The sequence below is a fragment of the Canis aureus genome, chromosome 9 (assembly GCF_053574225.1).
Source record: "Canis aureus isolate CA01 chromosome 9, VMU_Caureus_v.1.0, whole genome shotgun sequence".
In the NCBI taxonomy this organism is placed as follows: domain Eukaryota; kingdom Metazoa; phylum Chordata; class Mammalia; order Carnivora; family Canidae; genus Canis; species Canis aureus.
Window position 1 is genome coordinate 53970794 of NC_135619.1, and position 24835 is coordinate 53995628.

The 24835-nt window shown below is 49.3% G+C and overlaps 1 protein-coding gene across 17 annotated transcripts in view; it reads left to right on the forward strand.

Annotated features, from left to right (window-relative positions):
• ADCK1 (aarF domain containing kinase 1) overlaps window positions 1–23836 on the forward strand; it is a 147284-nt gene extending 123448 nt beyond the window's left edge. For 14 of the 17 annotated variants that reach the window (XM_077910171.1, XM_077910173.1, XM_077910175.1 and 11 more), the window contains 5 exons: window positions 1972–2088; window positions 14897–15046; window positions 16216–16413; window positions 20588–20781; window positions 22152–23836. In XM_077910171.1, the coding sequence (XP_077766297.1) occupies window positions 1972–2088; window positions 14897–15046; window positions 16216–16413; window positions 20588–20781; window positions 22152–22323 (831 nt within the window). In that variant the 3' untranslated portion in view covers window positions 22324–23836. The remainder of the gene's footprint in view (window positions 1–1971; window positions 2089–14896; window positions 15047–16215; window positions 16414–20587; window positions 20782–22151) is intronic. The other 3 variants (XR_013386580.1, XR_013386581.1, XM_077910186.1) reach the window with 3 other exon arrangements.
• Window positions 23837–24835: the final 999 nt, after the last annotated feature.

Here is a 24835-nt window from a genome sequence, read left to right on the forward strand (position 1 = left end):
ATAGGATGGTTGCATTCGCAGGGAGGCTGGGAAGAAGGCTGAAGGAGGGGGAATGTGGTGCTCCCACTGCCCTGATTAACAAGCCCAGAGAGTCTCCAGACTTTGGGTTTTCTCTTTCCATCTGTGGCTCTTTCAAGCTGTTTTCCAAGTTGACTCAGGCAGGCCCAGATTGGGGGGGTGGGGTGGAGGTCTGACCTCAAGTCCCCAGAGCCCTCAGGCACCCACTACCAAGCTTAGGTTTCCAAACAAACCAAGAGAAAGAACTTAACTTCCCCCAAAATATGTCCTCTCCATTTGGAAGCCACAACAGCAAACTCGCACTCGTATTTTTAAAGATAGCTTTTGAAAAGTGCCAAGCGAGACTGAATTTTAAGTTCACAGTCAGAGAGAGTCACAGATTTCTCTACTGGCCCAGATTCCTGAACGGCAAGAACTACAGGAAAGTAGCAAAACCAAAATGCCACCTTGACTTCAGTTGGAACCTCTGTTTCAGGGAGCCCAGGGTGTTTCGCTCGTGTGTGCCTCCCCAGTCCTCCTCAGAGCTCCTTCTAGAGGTGGGGCAGGAGTAGTCTTTTGTGATGAGAAAACTGAGGCATTGGACGTTAAGTGGGTGGATGAAGACATGGGAGTATTAGCAGAATGAGGAAAGGAAGCTGGTTTCTTGACTTGAGGGCTGCGGTCTTCTTGCTAGATGAGTTTTGGGGGTTGAGTTGAGGGAAGTCCTATTCCCCAAAACCCTTGAATTAGCTGCCCTTGTTAATTTATTTGTGAGTGGAAACAAGGTCGTCACAAGGTGTTGGGGAAACATGGCACATCCCAGTAATTCCTCCCTCCAGGCAGTGGTTGTCACTCACTCACATGGCAGCCCAGCAGCCCTTGTGCAGTCTGATCTCTTGCCTATTCCTGGGGAAATCAGGTCTCTTATTTGGCCATTGGGTGTTCTCAAAGTCAGAGGCAGTTGGAGAGCATTTGGATTAGGAATGCACTTGTCTGCAGGTGACCAGAAGCACAATTTAGAGTGTTGTAAACAAAAAAAAATATTTATTTTCCTTACATGGCAAGAAGCCTTACAACAGTTGCCTGCTGATATTGTGTTAGTGGTTTGACAGTGACAGGGCCAACATCTCTGATTTTCTTGGACTTTTCCTCATGGTTACAAGATAGCTGCTGCAGCTCCAGGTATCACATTCACTTCCAAAGTAGGAAAGAGAGGTAAGAAGAGTTGCACCATTTACAAAATCCCTTTTTTATGAAGAAAAGGAAAACCTTCCCAGAGCCCCTAGCAGGCCTCCACATATGTCTCATAAGCCAAAACTGTGTCACTTGGCCATACTTATTGCAAGGCAAGCAGGGAAAGTATGTCCTTGGGGAAGAGGAAGATTGGGAGTAGGTGCTGGGTTAGGATCCAGCATTATCTACCACAGAAGACTTGTAGGAAATGAGTGTGAGAAGACTCAGGACTTCCAGACTGAAAAGTTTATCACCTAGTAAAAATTTGTTCATTTGTAGACATATACATCTAATAGATCCATTGCACAGGTGTAGAAATTGAGGCAGAGGGTTGAGATTCATGTGAGGAGCCTGCAGCAGGCCTAGTGAAAGAGGAAATAGATTTCAGTGCCAACTCTGGCTCAGGTATAAGGAGTTCCACACCTTTCCCCCTAAATCCCAATTTTAGTTTGGCTCTTGTGTCTGGAGGCATTGAGGAGGGTGGGGAAGCCGTTCTGTGGTCCCCTAAGCACGAAGGGGTCTCTAAAGGAGGGGCCAGGGGCCTCGTTGATGGAGGAGGCTGCCTGGCTCTCTTGGGCTGACCCGCACTGCCCTGTCTGTCACCGCTCTGGACCCTCTCAGGCTTTGTCTCCTGTTCCTGGGAGGAGCATGTGCCCTTGCCTTGCTCACTGTGCTTCTCTGTGATCCTGGCCTCCAGCTGCAGACCCGCTAGCCCTTCTGACCTGCCCTTGCCTATTCCAGGTCCCCCGCATCTACTGGGATCTGTCCACCAAGCGAGTGCTTCTGATGGAGTTTGTGGACGGCGGCCAGGTCAACGACAGAGACTACATGGAGAAGAACAAGATCGATGTCAACGAGGTGAGGCTGAGCACTCATGGCTGCTGTGTGAGGGATGCAGGCTTGGTCAGGGCTGCCCACCGAGGGCAGGTGTGTCCCTGTGAGGTCTCACAGTCTTGAAAGAGAGCCTGTTATTTGAAGAATTATAGTATCTCTGAGCACAAAGCATCCTCCCAGGGCATCTAGTACTGTCCTCCACCCTGTCTCCTAAAGCTGGGGCTGGCAGCACACGGTGGGGTGCAGGCATGTGCTGAGCCCCTTCTTGCAGCTCCTGCCCTGACAAGTGACCACCACCTGTCTTCTTGTACCATTGGAGTCCCACAATGCTGAGCAGCTCCAGAGAACAGTGGTGTGAAACCCGTGGGCCTTACTACTTCTGCCCCTGGGGGTGCCTAGACCCTCCCTCTTCCTGCCCTCCCCTCTCCCTGCCACTCCTCAGGCCTCGAGGGTTCAGGCCAGCAGGGGACAGCAGGTGCCAGCTATTTCTACTTCACAGAACTACAAGAAGAGAGAGCCTTTGGTCTCCCACCTCCCACCCCACTGGTCCCAGAGAAAGAAATTGGCCAGTGGGTGGGCCTGTACACCGTCTTCTGCTGCTTGATTGCCATAGGGTCCCACAGACAGGGATGGAGTGGTACTTTCCCAACAACAGCTATCATGTTTATAGTCCCTCCTATGAACTGGTTATGGGGGTTTAGAGGGGGCCAGACCTCATTGCCTTCTTTAAGGAATTCACCACCTAGGGTTGCTGTTAGGTACACAACTAATTCCTTATGACCACCTCTCAGCAGCAGGAGGGGCATGAGTGAGACCCCAGGGAGCTTGTGTCTGTGCAGGTTGGCTTCCCCAGCAGGATGAGTAGGAATTTGCTGGGTGCGTGTGTGTCAGGGTAGAGGGTTGAGGGCAGTGATGGCAGTGCAGGGAAGGGAATGGTGAAGTTTGGCAGGGTTTCCAGGGGGGTGTGGAAAAATAGGTAGGGGTGGGTAGTAAAGACATTGGGCAGGACCCCAAAGGTACCGGGGAGTCATGAAGGGCATTGAGGAGTACACTGATGTGATCCACCACTCTGGGTTGGTGAGAGGAAGAAATGGAGAGAGGTGAATGCTCTTCCCTTCCTCCCACCCCAGGCAGCATATGAAGATGAGCCTGTGGTCCCAGGGGTGGGTGGCCCAGAAGAGGAAGCTACACCTTGGCTCAGCAGACGAGCCAATGGTAGGAATGGTAGGAGGGGGTGCAGGTTGGGAGCTCAGACCTCCATTCAAGTGCCTGTGTGGCCTCTGTCAGGAGGACAATGACTTCCTTCTGAGAAGGTTGTGAGGATGACACAAGTGCTGAGCAGTGCCTGGCATGTACTTCATCCTCCAGTATGGTGGCAAGATGGTGGTGGTTTTCATTCTTCTCTTTGGGCTCCGTCCTTTCCTCCTTTATTTCCTTTTACGCAAATGTTTATTGAATCCCTAACTTGCCACACCAGGTGCTTTTTTCCAAAATAAACCTGGGAGGCAGGTCTCAATGTCTTCATTCTTCAGATGAGGAATCAGAGATGCAGAGAGGGAAGGTGACTTGTCCAAGATCACAGAGCTAGTAGAGCTGGGATTGAAAACCAAGTCCCTTTGACTCCACGGTTTCTTGTTTGTAAAAGGAGGGGTTGAGTCGCTGGGAACATGGCTGGGAAGGGCTCAGCCACAGCTGGCCTTGGCCTCCTGGGAACGCAGGGAACGATGCTCCCAGAACTCTTTGGGGGCTTCAGGGTATGTGTGTGTAGGGTGGGGAGGCAGGATTGGCCCTAGGACCCCCCGCCCCCACTTCACCCAGGGCAGCTCTGCCATCACTGGAGTTGCCTGTTGGGCTTTTCTAGAAGAGGTCTCCCTTTTGGGTTGGGAAAGGATAAGAAAAGGATTATTTTAATTCAGCCCTCCACTTTCCAGATGACAGAGCACTCAGAGGGAGAGCAGATGTCTTTCCCGAGGTCACTCGGCCAGTAGCACAACTTGGGGCTTCTGACCCTGCTCTTGCTACTGTTGCCTTCTAGGGTGGGCCTGCAGAGGGTGTTTGGATGGAGCTCCTGCACAGGAGGGAGGGAGAGACCTCCTTGCCCATCTCCTCCATTGGTGTGTCCCTGAGTCTAGCCAGGGATCCCCTACCGACCGTGACCCTTGGGTACAAAGTCTTTGGCTCCAGTGGAGAGGGTGAGGGAAGGAAGGAGAGATCACCTCCAGCTTTTCCTGAACAGCCTTAATGGGGAGCAGGGTCTCTCTGCCTGCACTTCAGGAAAGACGCCAGAGACCTCATACCTTCCCCTCCTCTGCCAGGTTACCGGCATTTACTTACTGTCAGCTGCGGTGGGATTTTCATTTCAGCAGGGCCCCCAAATCCATTAATCTCTTTGGATACATTGAGTCCAGAGCTGCAGTGGTGTTTTATCAGAGGCAGCTTTGATTTTTCAAAGACAAGTGCAAACAAAGATGTGCTCTGCTGTAGTTGCTTGCTCTCACCACTGAGTGAGGTGCCTGGGAGGAGGGGCAGCTGGGCTGGAGGGGGCTTGTGGGAGCTGGCCAGGGTGGTGCCCTCGGAGAGCCCTGCTTTGTCTGCTCCTGCCTCCAGCCCTGGAAGATAAGGGCAGCGTTCCATGCAAAGCAGACCCTTGCTGGACATCCTGTGAATTCGTGGAGAATAAATAAGCCAGCCTCGTGCCCTGGGTTAGCCTCTGTGAGGCAGGGCTGGGGTAGAGTGTTGGTTTATTGTTTCCTGTGGACATGCAGAGTGGGGCAGACTAATATCAGAGTGATTTGGGGAAAGCAATAACAGTAATAATAATAATTATAAGCAGCTAATATGTACCAGGCACCTGACACGTGTAATCACTACTCTTTATAGCTGTTCTCCCAAGGGTGAGATGAGAGATCTTAACCCCCTTTATGGATGAGAAAGCTAAAGCTCAGAGAGGTTAAACGACTTGCCCAACCTCACACAGCTGGCGGGGGGAGAGCCAAGGATTTGCACCCAGGTCTGCCAGATGTCAAAGCCCTTGCTCCTCTGTCTTCTCCATGCCCCTCCTGGGGATCGGACTCTGGCTGCAGTACAACCAGGGCCACCTGGGCGACGGCCACATCAGTAACTCCTTGAAGGAGGTGCGGTACTTACTGAGAAGCTCTGCCCACCACCCAGGCACTAACTGAATGCAACCCTTCTCTCTCTGACTCATGTCAGGCATGGCTTTTTGCATTTCATGCAAATGTTGTTCTCCTTCTAAAGAAGTGAGGAGTAGAGGAGCAGTGCATGAGCTGTGCCAGGCACAGCACCTGGAGTATGGTTGGTGCTCCAGATTGGTAGCTAGTAGATTGTTGTTGTTTTCATGATTATTACCATCGTTGGATCCTGTCCTTTCCTCTCTTCCTGATACCACTAGTGTTAACTAACTGCCTAGCCATGTGCCAGGCCCTTTCTACACTGTAAACTTGGGAGGGATGGCTTGGTGCCTCCATTTGCAAGCAAGGAATCAGAGACCTAGAGAGGGGAGCTCCCAGATCTTGATGGTACGTTTCCATCCACTTTCATACGGATCTACTATGTAATCTCCAGCTGGATAAAGAAGCAAAGATATCTGGCATCTTTGTCACCAGGCACCTGTGGGTCTTTTCTGGAAGCTCTGTTCTCTTCCATTGGTCCATTGGTCCATCCTTGTAATAGTACCACACTGTCTTGATTACTTAATTCCTGAGTCCCCTGGCCCTGGCTTCTGGGGTTTACATGACCTGGGAGGCTCTTTGGTATTCTGAGATGCTATCATTAAATACTGTCCCAGAAACCTCAGGCTTGGCAGTGGGCGGTGGTGGTCCATGTGCTCTACTGTGCCATCGCTGACCATCGTTTGGGAGAAGACCGGGGACAGGCTTTGCTTTACAGAAACTAACCTATTATGTCTCTTACCAAGCAGCAGCAGAGTCAGAGGCCTCATGGAAGACCAGTGGGGCATGAGCATGTGTGTGTGTGTTTTGGGTGGAGGCGGGGAGGGCAGGGGTATAGGATACTCCACGTTACTGAAAGTTTCTAACAGCCTTCTGAGGTTCTAAAGTCTCCTGAGGACTGTGGGACTCAGCGAGCCTATCCCTGGAGCAAAGCTCTCCTTAGAATGGTCTGTCTGTGAGTGCTCCCTGGGGAGGGAAGTGCAAAGGATAGACAGAAGTGGCAAGGGGCAGGTATCTCACCCCCTATGCTGGGCGGCCATGTTTAGTGGGATCTTGGCTGCCACAAGCAGGTGACTCAACTTGAAGTTGGGGCGCAGGAAGTGGTTGTGGAAGGAATTGCTTTCCAAGTGGGTGAGGATGGCTCCAGACCCTTCCAACCACATGTTAGAGTCAGCCCCACTCCACTTTGAAGAGGCCTTCTGGCCTTGCAGCATCCCAGCCCAGCTGGGCCTAGCATGTGAGGACCTGAAGACCAGTCTACATAGCCAGCACCCAAAGACTCAGAAATGTCAGGTTAGGAGGCAAGAGACCTGAGTTCCAGCGCCTGTTCTGCCTGTGGCTTGCTGTATGCTCTTGGACAAATCACTCCTCCTCTCTGAGCCTCAATTTTCTTATTGAAGGCATTGGATTAGCTAGTTGGACTTTAAGGATACATGCTGCTTAGATATCTTGTACCACAGTGATTGCTGGGAGCTAAGACTTCAGCCTATTCAGTCTATTTCAGAATCACCCGAGGGAGATCATTTAATAATGCAGATCCTTGCTGCACCCCAGACTTACTCATCAGAATCTGCAGTGGAAACAGTTGCAAGAATCTGCATTTTAACAAACTCTTCAGGTGGTTCAGACACCGACTGGAGTCCAGGAACCACCTGCTACAAGGCCAGCCTCCAGGCACAGGGCAACCCTGCCCAGGTGTGTTCACTCATCCAGGAAGTTTGAGGCCTGAGGGCGCCCAGCAGCCTGGAGGGGCCCTCTTTTGTTTGAGTTTCTGCACCCAGAAGCAGCATATTACCGAGGGCTTGCCCTGGTGATCATATTTGCCAGTCACATTAAGAGCCGGTGACAGTGACTGTCATTGATTTTATTAAAAGTAAAGGTCGAGTAGGAGCACGCTTTCCTAGGCTGGATGGAGCCTCCTCCAGCCATAGGATGACTATTGATTGCAGACCTTTTATCGAAGGTTAATTGGATTTCAGTGAGTGCATGTTTAAGACCCTGCCTGGGCTGAGGCCCAATTGAATTTGTGTGAAATTAGCTAGAGAGAAAGGTGACAAAGTTGGGAATTTGGGGGAGGTGGGGATGAGGACTTGTGGGGCCTGGTAAGCAATCTGTGGAGAGTGGGGGTGGGTGCTTGCAAGAGAGGGGTGGGAGAGATGGGGAGCTTGCAAGAGATGCCTGGGAGCCAGCTAGGGAAAGAGGGCAGGAGGCTCCCAGTGGTTATTACGTGGACTTTGATTCAGTCCTTTGTCCTTGGGATGGCCTGTCCTTGGGATGTATATGGTGTGGCCTCCAGAGTTTATCTTTTTGCCTCTCCAGAAAGTAAATCTTGCCTTGAGTCAGAGTTGGGGTGGTGGTGGGGTGGGATTTGGGGTTCAGCTCATATTTTGCAAGACTGACCACAAATCCTCCTTTTTCAAGACCTCCAACTCCTGTTTTCAAAGGTGTCAGGGGCCTTCAGTTGCTGAGCCTCTGGGCTTGGGGCAAACACCAGGCTCCCCTTTCACCAGCTTAGGGTCTCTTGTCTAGCTGGCTAAGCCAGTTCTCAATAGCTGTCTGCTTCCCCCTGGCAGATGCAGGCTTGCTAGTCTCTTTGCTCTCTGTTGTCAGGGGCTCTTTGTTTCTTTTTGGTTATCTTAGTGGGGTCAGGGAGAGAGTGGAGTCAGTGCGTGGGTTCAGTCTGCTGCATTTAGCCAGAAACCCTTGCCATGCTTCTTCCTTCCAGTAGTTTTAAAATCCATTCCAGGTCATTCTGGGAGCCATGGAAGGTTCTCAAATGCATCTTTCAGCAGATGCTTATTGTGTACCTCCTGTGTACAGGTACTGCATGTAAGTGCTATACCAGAGGTATGCACAGAGTGTGGGAGAAGGTGAGGCTGGGTGCCCTAGTGGAAGGGACAGAGGGTTTCAAAATTGGGGCACCCTGGGGTTATGCTTGGCTCTGCCATTTGTTGGCCAGGCACCCTGGGGTAAGTAACTTAAACTCTGAGTGATTGTCCACATCTGGGCAGTTGGAGTCCTAACAATACTTACTTTACAGGGTCATTGGTCATGGTCACAGCATAGACCATAAGCTGTGGAGTTGTGTAAAATCGTTAATTAAAAAAAATTTTTTTTTAGATTATTTGAGAGAGAGAAAAAGTGAGCCCAAGTGGAGTGGGGGTGGGGGGCAAAGGTAGAGGAAGAAGCAGGCTTCCCCCTAAGCAGAGAGCCTGATACGTCCCAGGACCCCGAGATCATGACCTGAGCTGGAGGCAGATGCTCAACTGACTGAGGCACCCAGGAGCCCCTGTAGGAGATCATTTATAATTCATGATGTTTTTCACAGAAGCATGTCTCCCTAAGGCTTTTCTTTGCCCCCCTCCTTTCCACCTACTTCTGTTGGTCCTGGGTACAGACTTGGAAAATGAGCAGTGGTTATCGCTTGAGCAAACGGTGACCCCACCCCAACTCCTATCTATAAATGCAGGTAGTGCCTGGTCTCCCCGTGTTGAGTACCACACTGACTCTTCCTCAGCATCATCTTCTGCTTCCTGGGCCTCTGGCTTAGTGGTAGAAAGTGCTCAGCAGACCAAGGGTGGGGGTGGGGGGTTGAAGCTGAAGAGACATGAAGGATCCTGCTTACTGAAATCACTAGAGAGAAAACATCTCCTTTTGTCTGCATAGAGAACTCTATTAGCTTGTCGGACCAAATCTTGAGAAGCGTGGGGATGTTAGAGAGATCTAGGTGCATGAGATGGGTTTCTGGAGATTTCTTTCCCTGACAGCAGGGATGTTAGGAGTGGGGTCGGCCTTCCCAGACCTTGGTACTGGCTATGCTACTTATGAACCATGCCGCCTTGGTGAAGGCAGTCACTCTTTGGAAGCCCCAGCTGCCTGCTATAAAGTGAGGGTGCAGAAGGGTAGCCCAGAGGGTAGTTTGATGATTAAAACATGAAGTTTTTGGTGCAATGCCCACGGTACATGCTCCACACTAGTTGTGATGATACTCAGCCTGCTCTGTGGCACTGGCGAGAAGAGTTGCCAGAAAGAGGAAATGTGTAGGAAAGAAACCCTTTCCCCATTTTTTATACTGACCCAGGTAAGGTGGAAGGATGTGGAAGTATTTCGTGGAGTGCATTGTTGCCCGAGGCAGGGGATGTAAAATGTTGATAGCTCTTACTTCACTGTGTCTTCAATAGCCGTGGCCCCAGAACCCAATTCCTCTGGTCACTGTGATCCTTGAGTCTGTCTGGCCAGGAGACCTGAGAAGCCCTTCTTGGCCTTGGGGATATCTGATGTCCTGGCTCTCAGGTGATGTCCCACTGTAAGCCTAACCCAGAGAAATTTTCACTGAGCTCCAAAATTAGAGTAGCTCTCCTGGCTTCCTTTTTTTTTTTTTCTCCTGGCTTCTTATAATTAACCCACTCACCACCTCTCCTAGCACCCTGTGTGGTTGAAGAGGTTCCCCATGCCTTTGCATTCAGGAATTTTATCTCTGTGTTAGCTAGTCCAAGGTGGACCCTCTCCACGAATGCATTTGGCCTCGCCGGGCAGCAGCAAGTAATCTGAGGTTTATGTATTCCCAGGGAAGTTCCTGAGGATGAAGAATAAAATCCTGATCTTTCAGGCTCTTGTGCCTCAAGAAGCCTGGCCATAAACTAATGGAAGAGCGAGGAGAATTTGAATAATTAACCTCTTTATACTTTACATCAGGCTACTTACGTGATTATTAATATCCTGCAACAGCAACCTCCTGTTTCTTGGAGAGATCTTGGCCTTGCTTGCACGACACCCCCAGGAACATAAATAGACTTTCCCTTGGGGGTGGGAATGAATTAATCTATGCAATTATAGAATAATTAAAGCACTTTCAGCCAATTCAAGTTTTGAGAAAAATCCAAAAATAACTCTTTGATTTAAATATTATTTACTAAATTAATTCTTTACTCAGACTTTTTATAGAGTCCTTTTTTTTTTTTTTTTTTTTTTTTTTTAACATCCCCACTGTCAGGAAATAAAGGCATTACATAATTACTGAAGTCACTCACATGAATGGCACATTCTTTTTACACAGAACAATAAAAGACTTGTCAATGACTTTTTTTTTCTCTAAAAAGAGGTATACTATGGCTTTAGTTAACAATGAGTTTTCTGGTTAGAGAAGCAGTCCTGGATTTCCCACTGAGACTCTTTCTTCCAGATGGAATGCCTCCTTGGTTGCTGTGTGGACCTTCAGAAGGTTTTGCGTCAGCCCTGCCTACAGGCAGGAGCTTCCCTCTAAGTGGAAAGGCCAAGAATGGGTGATTGACAGCTTGTTTCTTGGACCAGGGCCACTTGGGTTTGGAGCCCGGTCTCACTAACTGCTGGCTGGGTGACCAAGTCTCCTTTCCTTTTTGTATTCCTTCTTTCAGCTGTCTACTACAGAGGATGGCTCTGAGTCCATGAAAGGTGCCCAGAATGGTGCCTGGCACAGAGTGTTAGCTATTACTATTCTAAGAAGGTGGCATTCCCCTGTCCTTATGCAGATGCCACTGTCACAGGGCAAGGGGCAGCTTTTGAGAAACTGAACACACATTTTTTTTTTTCTAAAGAAGACATACAGGTGGCCAACAGGTACATGAAAAGGTGCTCAGCATCACTCATCATCAGGGAAATGCAAATCAAAACCCTGAGGACATACCACCTCACACCTGTTAGAATGGTCATCAAGAAGCTGAGAGAGAGAGAGAAAAGAGAAGCTAAGAGAGAAAAGTGTTGGTGAGGAGGGGGGAAAAGAGCCTTCATGCACACCTGGTGGAAATGCAGCCTGGTGCAGCTACTGTGGAAAATAGTGTGAAGGTTCCTCCAAAGATTAAGAACACTAACCATATGATTCAGCAGTTCACTTCTGGGTATAGATCTGAAGAAGATGAAATCAGTATCTGGAAGAGTTATCTGCATCCTCATGTTCATTAGTGTTCATAGTTGTTTGCTCTTAATCATGAGACAGAGCGAAATTATTATGAAAAGAGGGTGGGAGAGAGGGTGCCCAGTGATGGCCTTAGATTTCTTCTGGGATCCTCCGTGTCTCTGCGAGTAGAAGGGGGCTGTTTGCCTTCTCTGGGCAAAGTGGTTCCAAGAAACTATTTAACTCTCACAGATGTGAGGAAAAATTACCCAAAATTTAGAAATTAAGGCCAAGAGTGTGCAGTGTATCCTTTCAAAGTCATTCTTAGACATTGTTCAAGCAGCCCACCAAGGGCTTTTTAATATCTAGGGGAATGTACTTTTGTCTGACGCTGCTATTGACAATTAATTAAGGGCTCAGACTGAAGCCATATGTCAACCTGTAGATCTTATCTGCTAGACATGCAAATAATTTCTGCCCAAGAGGAATGATAACCTCAAAGGTTATGATTTCCTTATTGCTCTGTAGGACAATAACCAGTCTTATATCTAATCCAGGAATCTTAGTCTCTTATTCCTGTTTAAATTCCCATAAAATACTCAGCCCCTCAAAATTCTCTGAACCAGCTCTCCCTTCTTATTTGCTCCTTTATTGGTGAACTAAACAATCTTTGACATGTATTCATTTTATATTTTTATGAGTTGTGCTTTTTAACTTTTTGAAAATTACACTTTGATGAAAGTGATAATGGGGACATTTCTCCCCACGTTTTAAATAGTAAGCTAACACATTTGTATGTCTTATATAGTAATATACGCATTTTATAGTAGATATATAGTATGTAGCATATAAAGCACTTTCCCAGGTCTACTCACATTTTGACCTTGAATGTCAGGGTTACCCTGTGAGGATGTAGAGCAGATGGAATCAATCCCACTTAACAACTAAGGGAACTTGGACCCAAACTGGGAAGGGAGAAGACTACCAGGTCATGCACTAGCCCTAGGTAGTACAAAGATGGCTCCAGAGTGAAGCTGATGGCCTACGCTGGTTTTCCTTCTTGCTTGTGCCTTCCATATCTATCTATGTTGGCGAAATCTGGTTAAAGTGAACATCAGGAACAGCTCCCAAATGGAAAGACACCCAAATAGGAGCAGCTGGATGGGGTGTCAAATTGGGGAAGGCCACTTGATGGTTTTGCTTGTGTATATATGAGCTACAGTTGGCAGCACCTCTTCCTCCTCTGGCAGCAGCTCACTCCTCGTGGGCAAGGGCTTCCTCCATCCTGAGTTCCCAGACCCCTAGGGGCCATCTTTCAATGTAGTAATAGGGGGCCCAGAGCGATTAGCAGTATTTCAGAAAGCTCAGGGGAGATCATACATCTCCTCATGACAGGTCTGCCCAGACTAAATGAAATGTCATTTCTCTGCTTTTGGCTGGAATTCTGTCAGCATAGTCTGGCTGTACTGCTTATCTTGGGCTGATCAGGAGCCCTGATTGGACCTTATATGCCTCCTTGACAAATAAAAATGAATTATTGCTTAATAAATGCAATTGGTTTGGCAAATGCTGCCTTTTAGAGCATGGCTCTCTGGAGCTCCAAGGAGCCTAACCAAAGGGCTTCTCGAAAGGAGACTTGCTGGCTCAGCCTGGACCAACTCTAGTTGGGCCCCCCTCCAAGGAGATGGATAATGGTGGCCCTGGGACATCTGACATCTCAGCCCAAGGCTGAGAACTAGACATTGGGCAAAGTCCTCCAAATGCCAGCAGAGTACTGGACGTTCATTTCACTCAGCGTGACACCGGGTAGGTGTCAGGACTTCAGACAACCTCTTTACTAAAGCTGGGAGAGGTAACTCCTTTAAGCTCACAAAGTTCACATGAGAAGTGTAGAGGTTGCCGTGAGCCTGTATGTAGAGTGGTTACAAGGAGGCGGTGGGGTCACACCTGGCTGGAATCCTGGCTGTACCTGTTTGTAGCCCTGTGATTCTATGTAAGTTGAACCTTGATGAATCTCAGCTCCTTATCTGTAAAATTGGGATCATATTGTACCTACTTTTGAAGCCAATATAAGGATGCCATCTATTGCTATAGTAGGGTTATCCTTGAAGATTTGTTTTGGGGCCACTTGTAACTGGGATTCAGAAGAGATTAATGAGGTTAGGATAAGCATTAAGACAGGAACCACAGCATCTCAAAAAACAAAAACAAAAACAAAAAACAACCACAGGCAAGGATTTCATTCATGTTGAAGGTAGAGTCCTATATTCACATGTATGGCCTGTTATAGGTAAGTGGATACATAGTAGAGCCAGTTGATGGTATGTAAACTAGACTTCAGTAAAGCCAATTATCAAAATAGAGCCAGCCTCTGCCATCTTAGGAGCTTATAAGAGTGGGCTACATGGTCACTAATCAATAATGACACAAATAACGTGCTAGTACCATGAAAGAAAAGTAGAGTTCTGTGAGAGTTTGTGGTAGGAGAACCTCATCTAGGTTGGGAGGTCAAGGAAGGCTTTTCCAGAGAGCTGATGCTGAGCTGGGACGGGAAAGAGAGATGGGAGGAAGGCTCTTGGCAGAGGGACAATCGTGTGCAAAGGTCCTGAGGTAGGAAAGCACAGAGCCATTGGAGGAGAGAGAGAGAGAGTGGATGTGGCTGTAGTGTCATTGTGGCATGATTGGAGACCAGGGAGGGAGGCTGGGTCTGGTGTTCAGGGCTTTGTAGGTCAAGCAAAGGAATTAAGGCTTCATTTTAAGACTCTGCTCCTATGTTTCCCCCCACTCATGGGCCCCAGCTCCTCTCCTCTGGCTGGGATATATTTATGCGTGACCATGGGGTCCAGCATGACTGAGAGGAGTGTCAAGGGCAGTGTGTGTCCTGGGGCATCAGCTTTGTGAGTTGAGCATCTCTTTGTCCTCTGGAAACCCATTGGCAGACCATCTGTGGGCCCAAGTCTGGCGCTATTCAGCAGCTGTTCCCTAGCTGGGAAGAGGCTTTTAGCTTTAATAAAAAGGGAGTAGAGATAAGAAGACCGCCTCGGCAGGGAGGGCAGCAGTGACAGGATGATTTAAATGGCCTCTCCAGTGTCATTTCTTCTGTGCAGACTTCATAAATCAGATTAACATTGGGCTCTGGTGGGGAGGTGCAAAGGGAAAGGGGCCTGAGGAGAGGGGAGCAGGGCTTGTGACTCTAGGTCCTCCTGGGGACTGCCTTGGAGCTGATGGGACAGCCCGAGGGGGTGCAGGGGGCACCTATTCCTCACTCATGCACCCCTAGCCTTGCTGTTTGGAGAAGGGGAGGTTGAGATGACCCCACTCCCACCCCCAGCTTTCCCACCCATCTTCAGTTCTGGGGAGAAAATGAAGAGATTGAGAAGAGAACAGGGAAGAAGAAGGTGGGGGGGGGGGGTTGGGGTGGCAGTTACAGCCCCTGCAAATGCTAGAAGCAATAGTTCTACCTTGCTGTGTATTGCAGTCACCTTGGGAACTTGACAACTGATGCTAATACGTGGGGCCCACATCTAACACTTCTGAGTTCTAGGTGATTCTATGTGCAGCTGAAGTTGAGAAGAACTGGGTTAGAACTGAGCTTCTGTCTTAAACTCAAGAACTATACAATCATAAGCCATCACTCCCACCACGACCGCTCAGGTCCACCTGATGCCTCTGGCCTTCCTCTTCAAAGGGATCACATTCAGGGGTCAGAGTCGAGATCTCTGAAACAGATGTTAATGCAGCATAACTCCCACCCATCTCCCTTCTCTTTCAGATCTCACGCCACCTGGGCAAGATGTACAGTGAGATGATCTTTGTCAATGGCTTCGTGCACTGTGACCCCCACCCTGGCAATGTGCTAGTGCGGAAGTGCCCAGGCACAGGGAAGGTGGAGATTGTCCTGCTGGACCACGGCCTCTACCAGGTGGGAGAGGCCTTTCCTACCCAGCCAGCCCAGGGTCTGGGCCTACCTGGGATCAGAGCTCGCTCAGTTCCCGAATTGCCACAGACACAGGAGGCAGATAGCCAGGGTGGATAGAGAGGCCCTGCCCTCCTCCTAGAGTTGTCATTATGTGCAGGTCACATCATACGAGCTCTCTTTAGCCAAATGAGGTTGGTAAGTAGGTGAGGAATAGACGGAGATGTGCCTGGGTATGGCAGGTGCTTTATCAGCTGTAAAAACTGTACCCACTGGGAAGTAAGCTACCCTTTGATGAGCTGGGACTTTAGGGAAGGTGGGTAACTCAGCCCCAGGTAGGAGGTAATGTGCAGTGGAAAGGAGGCCTGGAGCTGACAGGGACTGGATGGGCCCAGCTCTGTCCTCTGGAACTTGGGACTCAAATGCTTCAGATGAGCCATGAGCTCCTGTCTGGAAATTGGGAAGTTCACTGCCAATGCCAGGACCCAGAGCCTATCTTGAGTCCGAGGCACATGGTCCTGGAGAGGTTTCCTTAATGATCTCCTATTCCTCCCCTCAGAGCCCTGATCTTACCTCCCAAAATCTTGGCTTTCTTTGAAAGACTCATGACACTAGGTATATTAGTGTAAAAGGTAGGCCTGCTGCTGTCATACACAAACCCTAAGCACATGATGGCCCAGACACAACAGGTGTTTAATTGCTTTTCACATACCTGTCCCCGGTAGGTGGAGGAGTCTAAAGGCAGGGGTTGACTGAGGCTCTGCCCCCTAGGGTTCCCTTGGGGGGGGTGTGTGTGTGTGTGTGTGATCATCCTCCAGCAGCAAGGGTAAGGGCTTGGAGGGGCATGCATGGAAAAGGTTTCAGGAGCTGAACATGTTGCTTCTGGCACGTTTCAATGGTCAGAGCTCAGGCAGAGGGCTGCATCTAACTAGTAGGCAGGTGAGGAGTGTGATTTTGGTGGGCATTGGGGACCTCCGCCACTCAAGACCAATGCTTGGCAAGTAGTAGCTTTCAAGTTGGACCTTCAGGCATGGCTTAACTTTGGGGGAGAAGCAAATGATGCACAGGAGCTCTGGTCTTCATCTGTCCACCTTTGCAGTGTTCATACCAGCCAGGGTCTAGGCCTTCTGTGAGGAAAGGAGGCCCAGGTCCTTTCACACTGTCCCTCACTGTAGGTGCTCACAGATGAGTTCCGCCTGGATTACTGCCATCTCTGGCAGTCACTGATCTGGACTGACATGAAGAGGGTGAAGAAGTACAGCCAGCGCCTGGGAGCTGGGGATCTTTACCCCTTGTTTGCCTGCATGTTGACGGCCCGGTCTTGGGACTCTGTCAACAGGGGCATTGGCCAAGCTCCAGTCACTGCCACTGAGGTAGGTGATCCCCTCTTGGCCTTGCCTTCTTCTGAATGTAAGGGGTGGGGCCAGGGATAGCCTTTGGACCCCTTCCAACCCTGGGTCTGGGGTTCTGGGCTGGTGGGATGTGATAATAGAACAGTGGGCAGCTTTGGAGATATACTAGAAGACAGTGTCCCTGAATGCAAGGAGGGAGAATGAATGATGTGTCACTGTATCCCTCCTGGCCTTGTCAACCTGGTCATGTTAACCATATTATCCAGACTGCTGTGGCTTTTGCTACAACCCACTCACATGGGATTTCAGGCTTCCAAGTTCTCCTCCAAGACTTTTGGGAATTCCCACAGACTGTCTCATCATTAAGTCTGGCTCCACTTGCTCTGTCTCCTGCTGGGCACTGTCTCCCATCGCAAGGTTCCTGTATACTGCCCTACTGGAGAGAGCACGTCAGTTCCTAGTGTGGCACTCAGGCAGGGCCACTTGTGCCATTTTCCTTCTTGAGTGTGTAAACAGACTTTTGGGTCTATCTTTGTAGCTCATTTCTCTATTGATCTGGACAAGAAACCCATGGAGTCAGCTGAGACTGGTTCTAGGTACCCTTCCTTCTCCCCTGTACTTGTAGCGACCTCTCTCCCAGGCCTCTCATTCCTCAGGGAATTGGTCTCTGTCTTCCTGGTCTGTCAGTTTGCCAGACCCATGTAGACTGACCCATAGCCATGTGGGGACAGGTCTGGACTCAGCCAAGGCCCCTGCTCACCACAAGGAACAAGTCCTGCTTGTGCATTCAGACAGACCTGGATTCTAATTCTAGCTCCTGCTTTTTCCTAGTGGAATGTCCTTGGATGGTTCTCATCACCTCTTGGAGCCTCGTGCTCCACCCCATAAGCTACCTTGTGATGAGGGCCTTTAGAAATGGCTAGATGGAGTCTTAAGTGATGTCACCAAAGAGACCACCTCTTGCCATCCCTTGGCTCTACTTTTCTGCAAATTGACATCATTCCCCAGCAAGCTTTGTGGCAGTGATGACCACCAGCAGCCCCAGGCTTATATGGCTTTAAAGCTTGCTATCTCAGGAGAGAGACAATCTCCTTGCTTTGTCAAATAGGGTTGATAATTTCTGCTTTATTGATAATGCATGTAAAGTGCCTCCCCATGGCTCCTAAAGTCTGTTCACCGAACAAACATTATTTTCTTCCTCGAACCTAGACTAGGTGTTGAGGTTCCAATGATGAGCAGACAGACAGGCCTTCCATGTGATCTGCACTGTGGTTGAGAGAGACAGGCAGTAAACAAGTGAACAAACAGGTAGATGGAATAACTGCAGGTTGCAGATACTGGAGGCAACAGGCAGGGTGGGTGATGGGGGTGTGTAGATTGGGTGCTCAGATATCGTGCAGAGGAGCTGCCATCTAAGCTGAGTTCTGGAGGACAGCCACAGGCAGAGCTTGGAGAAAGTGTTCTAGGCAAGGGGGCACACGGTGCACCAGGGCAGGGAGAGAAAGTGTTGGCATGGTCTGGAGTGTGATGAGGTGGGTGCAGGAATGAGAAGGATTTGGGGTGCTTGGCGGATGGAGCTTCACACGGGGCCTCATAAACCATGGGAAAAAGTTTGGATTAGTTCTCAGTACAAAGCAGAGCCTTTGACATATTTCAAGCAGGGGAAGAACAGAGTTGTTATTTTAAGTATTTCTCTGGAGGGAGCAAGCTGAGCAGTGGGGCAGTCGGTCAGGAGGCTGAGAGGTGATGGGGGTGCAGACCATGCCAAAGGCAGTGGAGGTGGAGGGAAGCAGATGGAGCCAAGGTGTATTTGGATATAAGACTGAGAGGCCTTTTTTGTCGACTTGGGTGTGGAGAGGAGGCAGAGGGAGGAGTCAAAGTTGAATCACAGCTTTTAGGTGTGAGTTATAGGGTAGAGGGTGGAGCTACTTCCTGACATAGGGAAGACTTTGGGAAGGACATAGTTGGGCTGGAGACAGTAGTTCGAGCATTCACATAGGAGCATCATGGGTGGCAGTCCAGCTTGATGCTCAAAGATATAAATTTGAGAGTTCTCAGTGTGTATATGGTATTTAAAGATTCAGCGATGGACAAGGTTGCAGGGCACACAGTAGGTACTTAGTATATGATCTGTGTTTTTATTAGCTAAGTTAGAACTTTATTTTGCATTATTACTCACTTATAAAGGCCCAGCATTAATGCTACCATATTGGTCGGCCTGGGTTGCCGTCATGGAATACCACCGACTAGGTAGCTTGTACAACACAAGTCTGTTTTCTCACTGTTTTGGAGGCTGGAAGTGCAGGTTGATTTTTGGTGCAGCCTCTCTTCCTGACTTGCAGACAGTTGCCTTCTTGCTGTGTCCTCACGTGGCCTTTCTTCTATGTGGACACACTCCCAGTGTCGTCTTCTCCTCCTAAGGACATCAGTCCTGCAGGGTTAGGGCCCCACCCTTTTGAAGTCATTTAACTTTGCCTCTTTAAAGGCCTCGCCTTCACATGCAATCGTATTGAGGTTAGAACTTCAGCATAGCGATTTGAGAGGCACAATTCAGTCCATAGCTCCAGCCAGGAAGCCTCTCCTCATCCCCTTTGCCAGAGGTGGCCCCTAATACTTGTATCACTCATCTGCATGCACTCTTGAAGTGTAGCTGTTTGTATACTTGTATGAATTCTCCAACTAGTTGGTGAGTACCTGGAAGGCAAGGATCCCGTCTTGTACATCTTTTTTATAAGGTCCCAGCAGTCCTGGACCACATCTAATAGAGAGGTGTTCATGTAGGTTCTGGAGACATGGACTCTATTTGCTCACTTTGGACAAAAACTCGGTGAAAGAATAAACTAAGCCACTCCAGCCCCAGCCCAGTCTCTGAGATGTAGGGGCTCAGTTTTCCTGAGTCTTAGTCTTATTGAGAATGAGGGGAGCCTCCCACATTGTATCAGGGAAGTTGTTTTCCCAGCTATAAGCTGCTTAAACAATTCAGCGTGTGTTCTCTCCATAACAAGAAGCCTGGAGGTGAGTGGGTCCAGGTTGTTAATTGAGCAGATCAGCAACGCAGGGCTCTGGGCTGACTTTCAAGTTCTAAGATGACTGTGGCCGTTCCAAGCTTTACAATTTTATTACCTGATGTCCAGAAGTGGGAATTAGGGGCCATTTCTTCTCATATGTTGTTTAAGATCAAGAAAACTTTTCCCAGAAGTCCCTTGACAGACTCCCCCTTGGTCTCATTGGCCAGAATTGTGTCTCATCCATGCCTAAGCCAATGGCTGGGCAGAGGCCTTGTGCTCAGAGCCGACAATAGCGGACATCAATCAAGATCCCTGCACCCCCCAGGGCTAGGGAGGGGCTCTACCTGCCTGAAGAGCACAGCCCCCAGGGGTCAAGTGAACAAAAATGGGCTTCTTTTGACAAAGGAGAAGGGGTAATGGCTGTAGGGTAGGCACCCAACAGCGTCTGCTGGAGACAGCCACTATGAGGATAGCCCAAGCTTAAAGAGACACCCTAGAAGGAGTCTGGGTGGGTGCAGATACTTTCTTTTGCTCTGGTAGGGGCTGAGAGGGACTGTCTCCAGGCCAGTCCCAACTTTACCTAGGGGGTCCCTGCGGTGAGGGAGGCCTTGATCTGGCCTTCACCCTCAGGCAGGGTGACCCACAGCTGTGGTGGGAGGCAGTGGGGGGACAGCCAGCCTCAGTGTCTGACTTCATGTTGAGATGGTCCCGTCTGATAGCTCCTGCCTAAGGGACATTTCAAGTTTCACAGCAACTCAGTTATCAGCAGCACACATGTGTTCCAGAAAGGGCTGAGCATCCTGCTTGTGCTGCAGAAGGTGGCCACATGGGGAAGCCTTTGGTAGCACTGCTGGGCCCCTTGTTGTGACTTCAATTAGCATTCCTTATCTCCCCATTCCTTATCTCTGCTGACCCTTGTGGTCCTGCTGGGAGGTGGGCATGGAGGGCACGAGCATTTCTAGTTTTTAGATGAGGACACTGGGTTAGAAGAGATGAAAGGACTTACCCAGGGTCACAGTCCTACTGGGAGATGAGAGGCAGGAGTTTCCCTGTGAGGGGAGGTTCCTCATGGCGCTGAGGCAGCCATACTAGAAGCTCCCTCAGCCACAGGCTGCCGTGACACCCACCACTCTGGGCCCCACTTCCTCCACCAACTCTCCATGTCTGTCTCCCTGTTGCTGCTTCAGGACGCAGAGATCCGTAACAACGCAGCCAATTACCTCCCCGAGATCAGCCAGCTCCTCAACCATGTGCCTCGCCAGATGCTGCTCATCTTCAAGACCAACGACCTGCTCCGTGGCATTGAGGCTGCTCTGGGCACTCGTGCCAGTGCCAGCTCCTTCCTCAACATGTCACGATGTTGCGTCAGAGCGCTGGCCATGTGAGTGCGGGCTGCAGCCTCTCCTCCCCTCCCAGCTCTCTGGCCTACCCCAAGGATGCTCTTCGCCTCCACTTTCTCCCATGGGTCCCCAGGGCCCTGCTTGAACTCCTTAGTCTCCAACTCTCCCTGGAGGAAGAGTTAGGGGCAGGAAACAGCTCCAGTGAATTCCCTGATTCCAGGTGATGTGTTTACATGGTCCAGAGAGCCACCTGTGCTTTGTAAAATTGGTGGATTCTAGGACCTCACCCTCTGAGTTAAGATTTCCAGGTGATTCTTACTGTCATTAAGTTTGAAATGTTTCCTGAGTGTCTCAGTTCCATCCACGTGTCCCCTGGGCTTGGAATCAGGACACCCTGATGCCTGTCCCGTCTCTAACTGGTCCCAGAACCTGTCTTCCCAGCATTGGCTACACAGCAAGGCCAGTGTTCCTTTCCCTGCAGGTGTGGCTGTGACTCTAGAAAGTGTTGCCAGCAGGTTTACTTGGGATCTCAGATCTTTTAGATGCCTCAGTACCCTTGGAGTCCCTTGGAGTCCCTTGGAGTGTTGGTGAGGGAGGGAGAGCTTCCTCAGGGAGATATTGCTAGAGAAGTGAGAGTTCTAGATCCTTCTATTTGAGTATACAGATACATGGGAAAGGCCTTGCTCTAGCTGAATTTTCCCCTCTGAGAGAGGAGCCCTAGACTAATGTCAACTCCCATCCGTCCTTTGCAGAGAATGGGTCATTCTGGCAAACTGTCTGGTCAGGGGAGCATTGGCCACATATATCATGCACTCATGTTCAAATATTGAATTAGATTATAACAAAATAGACTGCACACAGAAAGGGCTGAACATGATTTATTCTTCCTTTGAGGGTTCTGGTAATGAAGCCTTGAATGGGTCATTATCATAAACACCAATTTTCATCCTGTCCTTTTGTTAGTGTGAAGGGACTGAACTAGGTTGCATCCATGCTGGGCTCGGCCTCTCGGGACCACCTGACCTAGTTTGCAGGTGATTTAGCCTCAGAAAGTTTGGGAAAGCTTTTATATTTGACTTTGGGAGATTCAGGATTGGCATATATTTACTCAAACTTACGGAAAAAGGGAAACATTGGAATGTTCTACTAGGGTCCACTAGGCCTTTGATGCTCTATGAAACAGCTGCTTTTGTTTACCCCGCTTATCTGGAAAGCTCCAGTGGAGTAATTGAGTTCCTCTGGTCCTTGGATGGGCAGTGCTATGATCACATAACTAGAAGTCACCCACCAGGGCGGGGGTCTGGGAGTAGGCTAAGCCATGATCTTCCTTTGTTCTAAGTTATCACTTGTTATCAAGTGCTTCTTGCTTGCTTATCTCCTGTTTTCTCCTTCCTTCTTGTCCCTTCTGCAGGCACAAGAAGAAGAATGCCAGCTCGTTCTTCAGAAGGACCCAGATCTCTTTCAGAGAGGCCTTCAATTTATGGCAGATCAACCTTCACGAACTCATTCTGCGTGTGAAGGGATTGAGGTTGGCCAGCTGGGTCTTGGCCCTGCTTTGCTGGCTGTTGCCCACTCCATGCTGAGTGGACCTGCTGTCCCCTTTCCCTTTCCAATGTGATGCTGTGGTGGGCAAGTGGACTTTTCACTCCTTGTGCTTTTGTCATGTCTCCACCCAGGTGCCCTGTTGCTGTCACATGTTGACCTGGAGCCCCACAGTCATTGTCCATGGCACCATTATACTCCACCTCCGGAATCCCAGTCCTACACTGCAGCCCTTGTCTCTGGGCCCACAAGCTGTACCATGCAAGAGGTTTCTCTCCTTATCCAGGAAGATGACACAAGTCTCTTTCCTGCTTCTGGCAGGCACCATTGGGCTGGATGTCCCCCTACTTCCGGTAACCATTCCTGTCATTGGGGTGGACTATGAATCCCACTGACTTCCTACAGGAATTCCTACACTTAGCTTGTGGGAAGTTTGATTTTGTGGAAAGAGAGCATAGTTTCTGAGAGTGCTAGGAACAGACTCCCTCTCCTCGCCCTGTCACTCCCCAGACGGTGTTGCACCTGAGCAAGATGGCTTGGCCTCCGAGGCATGAGTTCACTGCTGTCATGGTGACCCCTTTGGTGTTTTACATACTGTGAGTCAATAAAAACCCCTTCAAGGTTGCAGGGAAGGGCTTTGTTGGCAGGATTTTTATTCTAGGTTGGGAGTGAATCCACGTTGGCCATTAGGTAAGAATAGACCTGGATGTCATGTGCCACTGTGTTCTAGTTGGCATCATGCCCCTGTCACCCTTTCAGCCTTTCCCCGTGTGACCACTTTCTGTCCTTTGTAGGTCCTTCTTTCTTACCTTCCAAGACTCTCAGACTGGTTGGAGAAGTTGAGAAGCCCAAGGCCAGGAACTCGGAAGCTCAGCAGAAACCCCTGACTTTGGTTTCCCTGGGTTCTCATCACCTTCCCTGTGAGCTGGCACATGCTTTGTTCCGCTAATTGCCTCCTGACTTAGCCCTTTGGCTTGTCATTTGATGTCACCAGTCCCAGAGTCCATAGTGTAAGCCTCGGCCACTGTGGATTGGTTTCACTCTGAAACCTCACTGGCGCCTGTCTGGACTCCATGCTTCCACCTGTTGCCCACAGGTGGCCAGAGCTGCCACGCCCCCACTCAGTCATCTGCTCCTGTTTCTGGGACCTCCCCAAACTCCTACTGTAACTCCAGGTCCCCAAGAGACCCCTCCCATTTGGCAGGTCCTACTATTACTGAGTACCCATGCTCACAGACAGTCATTGTATTTGAGTCTCTGTGATCTCTTACTTCACTCCATTCACAGGGGCAGGAAACTGCTAAATATGAGTCTCCTCTTCTCTTTATTCATAATTCAACGAGCGGATTTTCCACTGACCAGAGATGATTTGCAATCCCTTTATTTCCTGAAAGAATTAATTGTTCTTAGTGACCAGTTGGATGCACCCAGGGACCTGAGAGAATAATTTGCAAGATCTGTTATTAATCATGAGGATGCATGCTGCATATTATATTTTATGGTGTCTTTTATAGCCACTGAAGTAAATATAAATGTCCTTTTTGTTCAAGGTAATGGTTACTTGCTTTTCACTTTTAGTTTAATGGTTGGCTTCCTGCTACCCTGGAATCTAAAACATCAGCACGTTGCCAGTGAGCACAGCACCCAGAATAGTTAACCAGGGAGAGGAGAGAATCTGGGAGAGTTTAGGGTATAGGAAAATTTGAAAGGAGGAGGGAAGCTAGTTGGTTTTGGGTGCCTTCCTCAGAGAGAGACCGGGCTAGGTTCTTTGCAAATAACTTAAATCTGATTTGTCCCATCAGCTCTGTGAGAGGGAAGGGTCATGAGTCTCATAGAGATGGAAATCAAAGCTCAGAGAGGGTTAGTGATTTCCCTGAAGTCACACAGGTGCTAAGTGGGATTCCACACTTTGATTTTTATTCCCCAGTGCTGGAGATCTAGATCATACTCGCTCTGTGGCCTGTCATATGTGCCTGAATTGAATCTCAAAAACCCTGCTTTGAGAAGGAATTGGGTTTTCAGTGGAGGTGGGGGAGTCCAGCATATTCTCTGGGGCCTAGGGCAGGGTGGGAGCTGGACCACTGTGGCCTGCATGCAGTTCTGAGACTGACCATCTGGAGTTAGTGCAGAGTTCACAAGCTTCAGGGCTTAGTTCCAGAAGACTGGCCACACTTTAGTCACAAAGCTGCGGGTTTGGAGGTTCACCAGCCCAACTGGCTTCAAATTTGGGTGTTCCTCTCCCCCCAGATTCAATAATTGACTAGAATGACTCAGAACTCGGGAAAGTGATATACTTGTGATTATAATTTTATTTTAAGGGATACAGATCAGGACCAGTCAAATGAAGAGACACGGAAGGGCAAGGTCTAGGAGGATCCTGAATGCAAAGTTTCCACCTCCTCTCCTGTGGGATCAGGACACATCACCCTCGTGGCATATCAGTGTGTTCACTAAGCTTCAGTGTTCAGGGTTTTTATCGGTATTTCCTTACATAGACACAATCGATTGAATCATTGATAACATGATTGAACTCAGTCTCCGGCCCACCTTTCT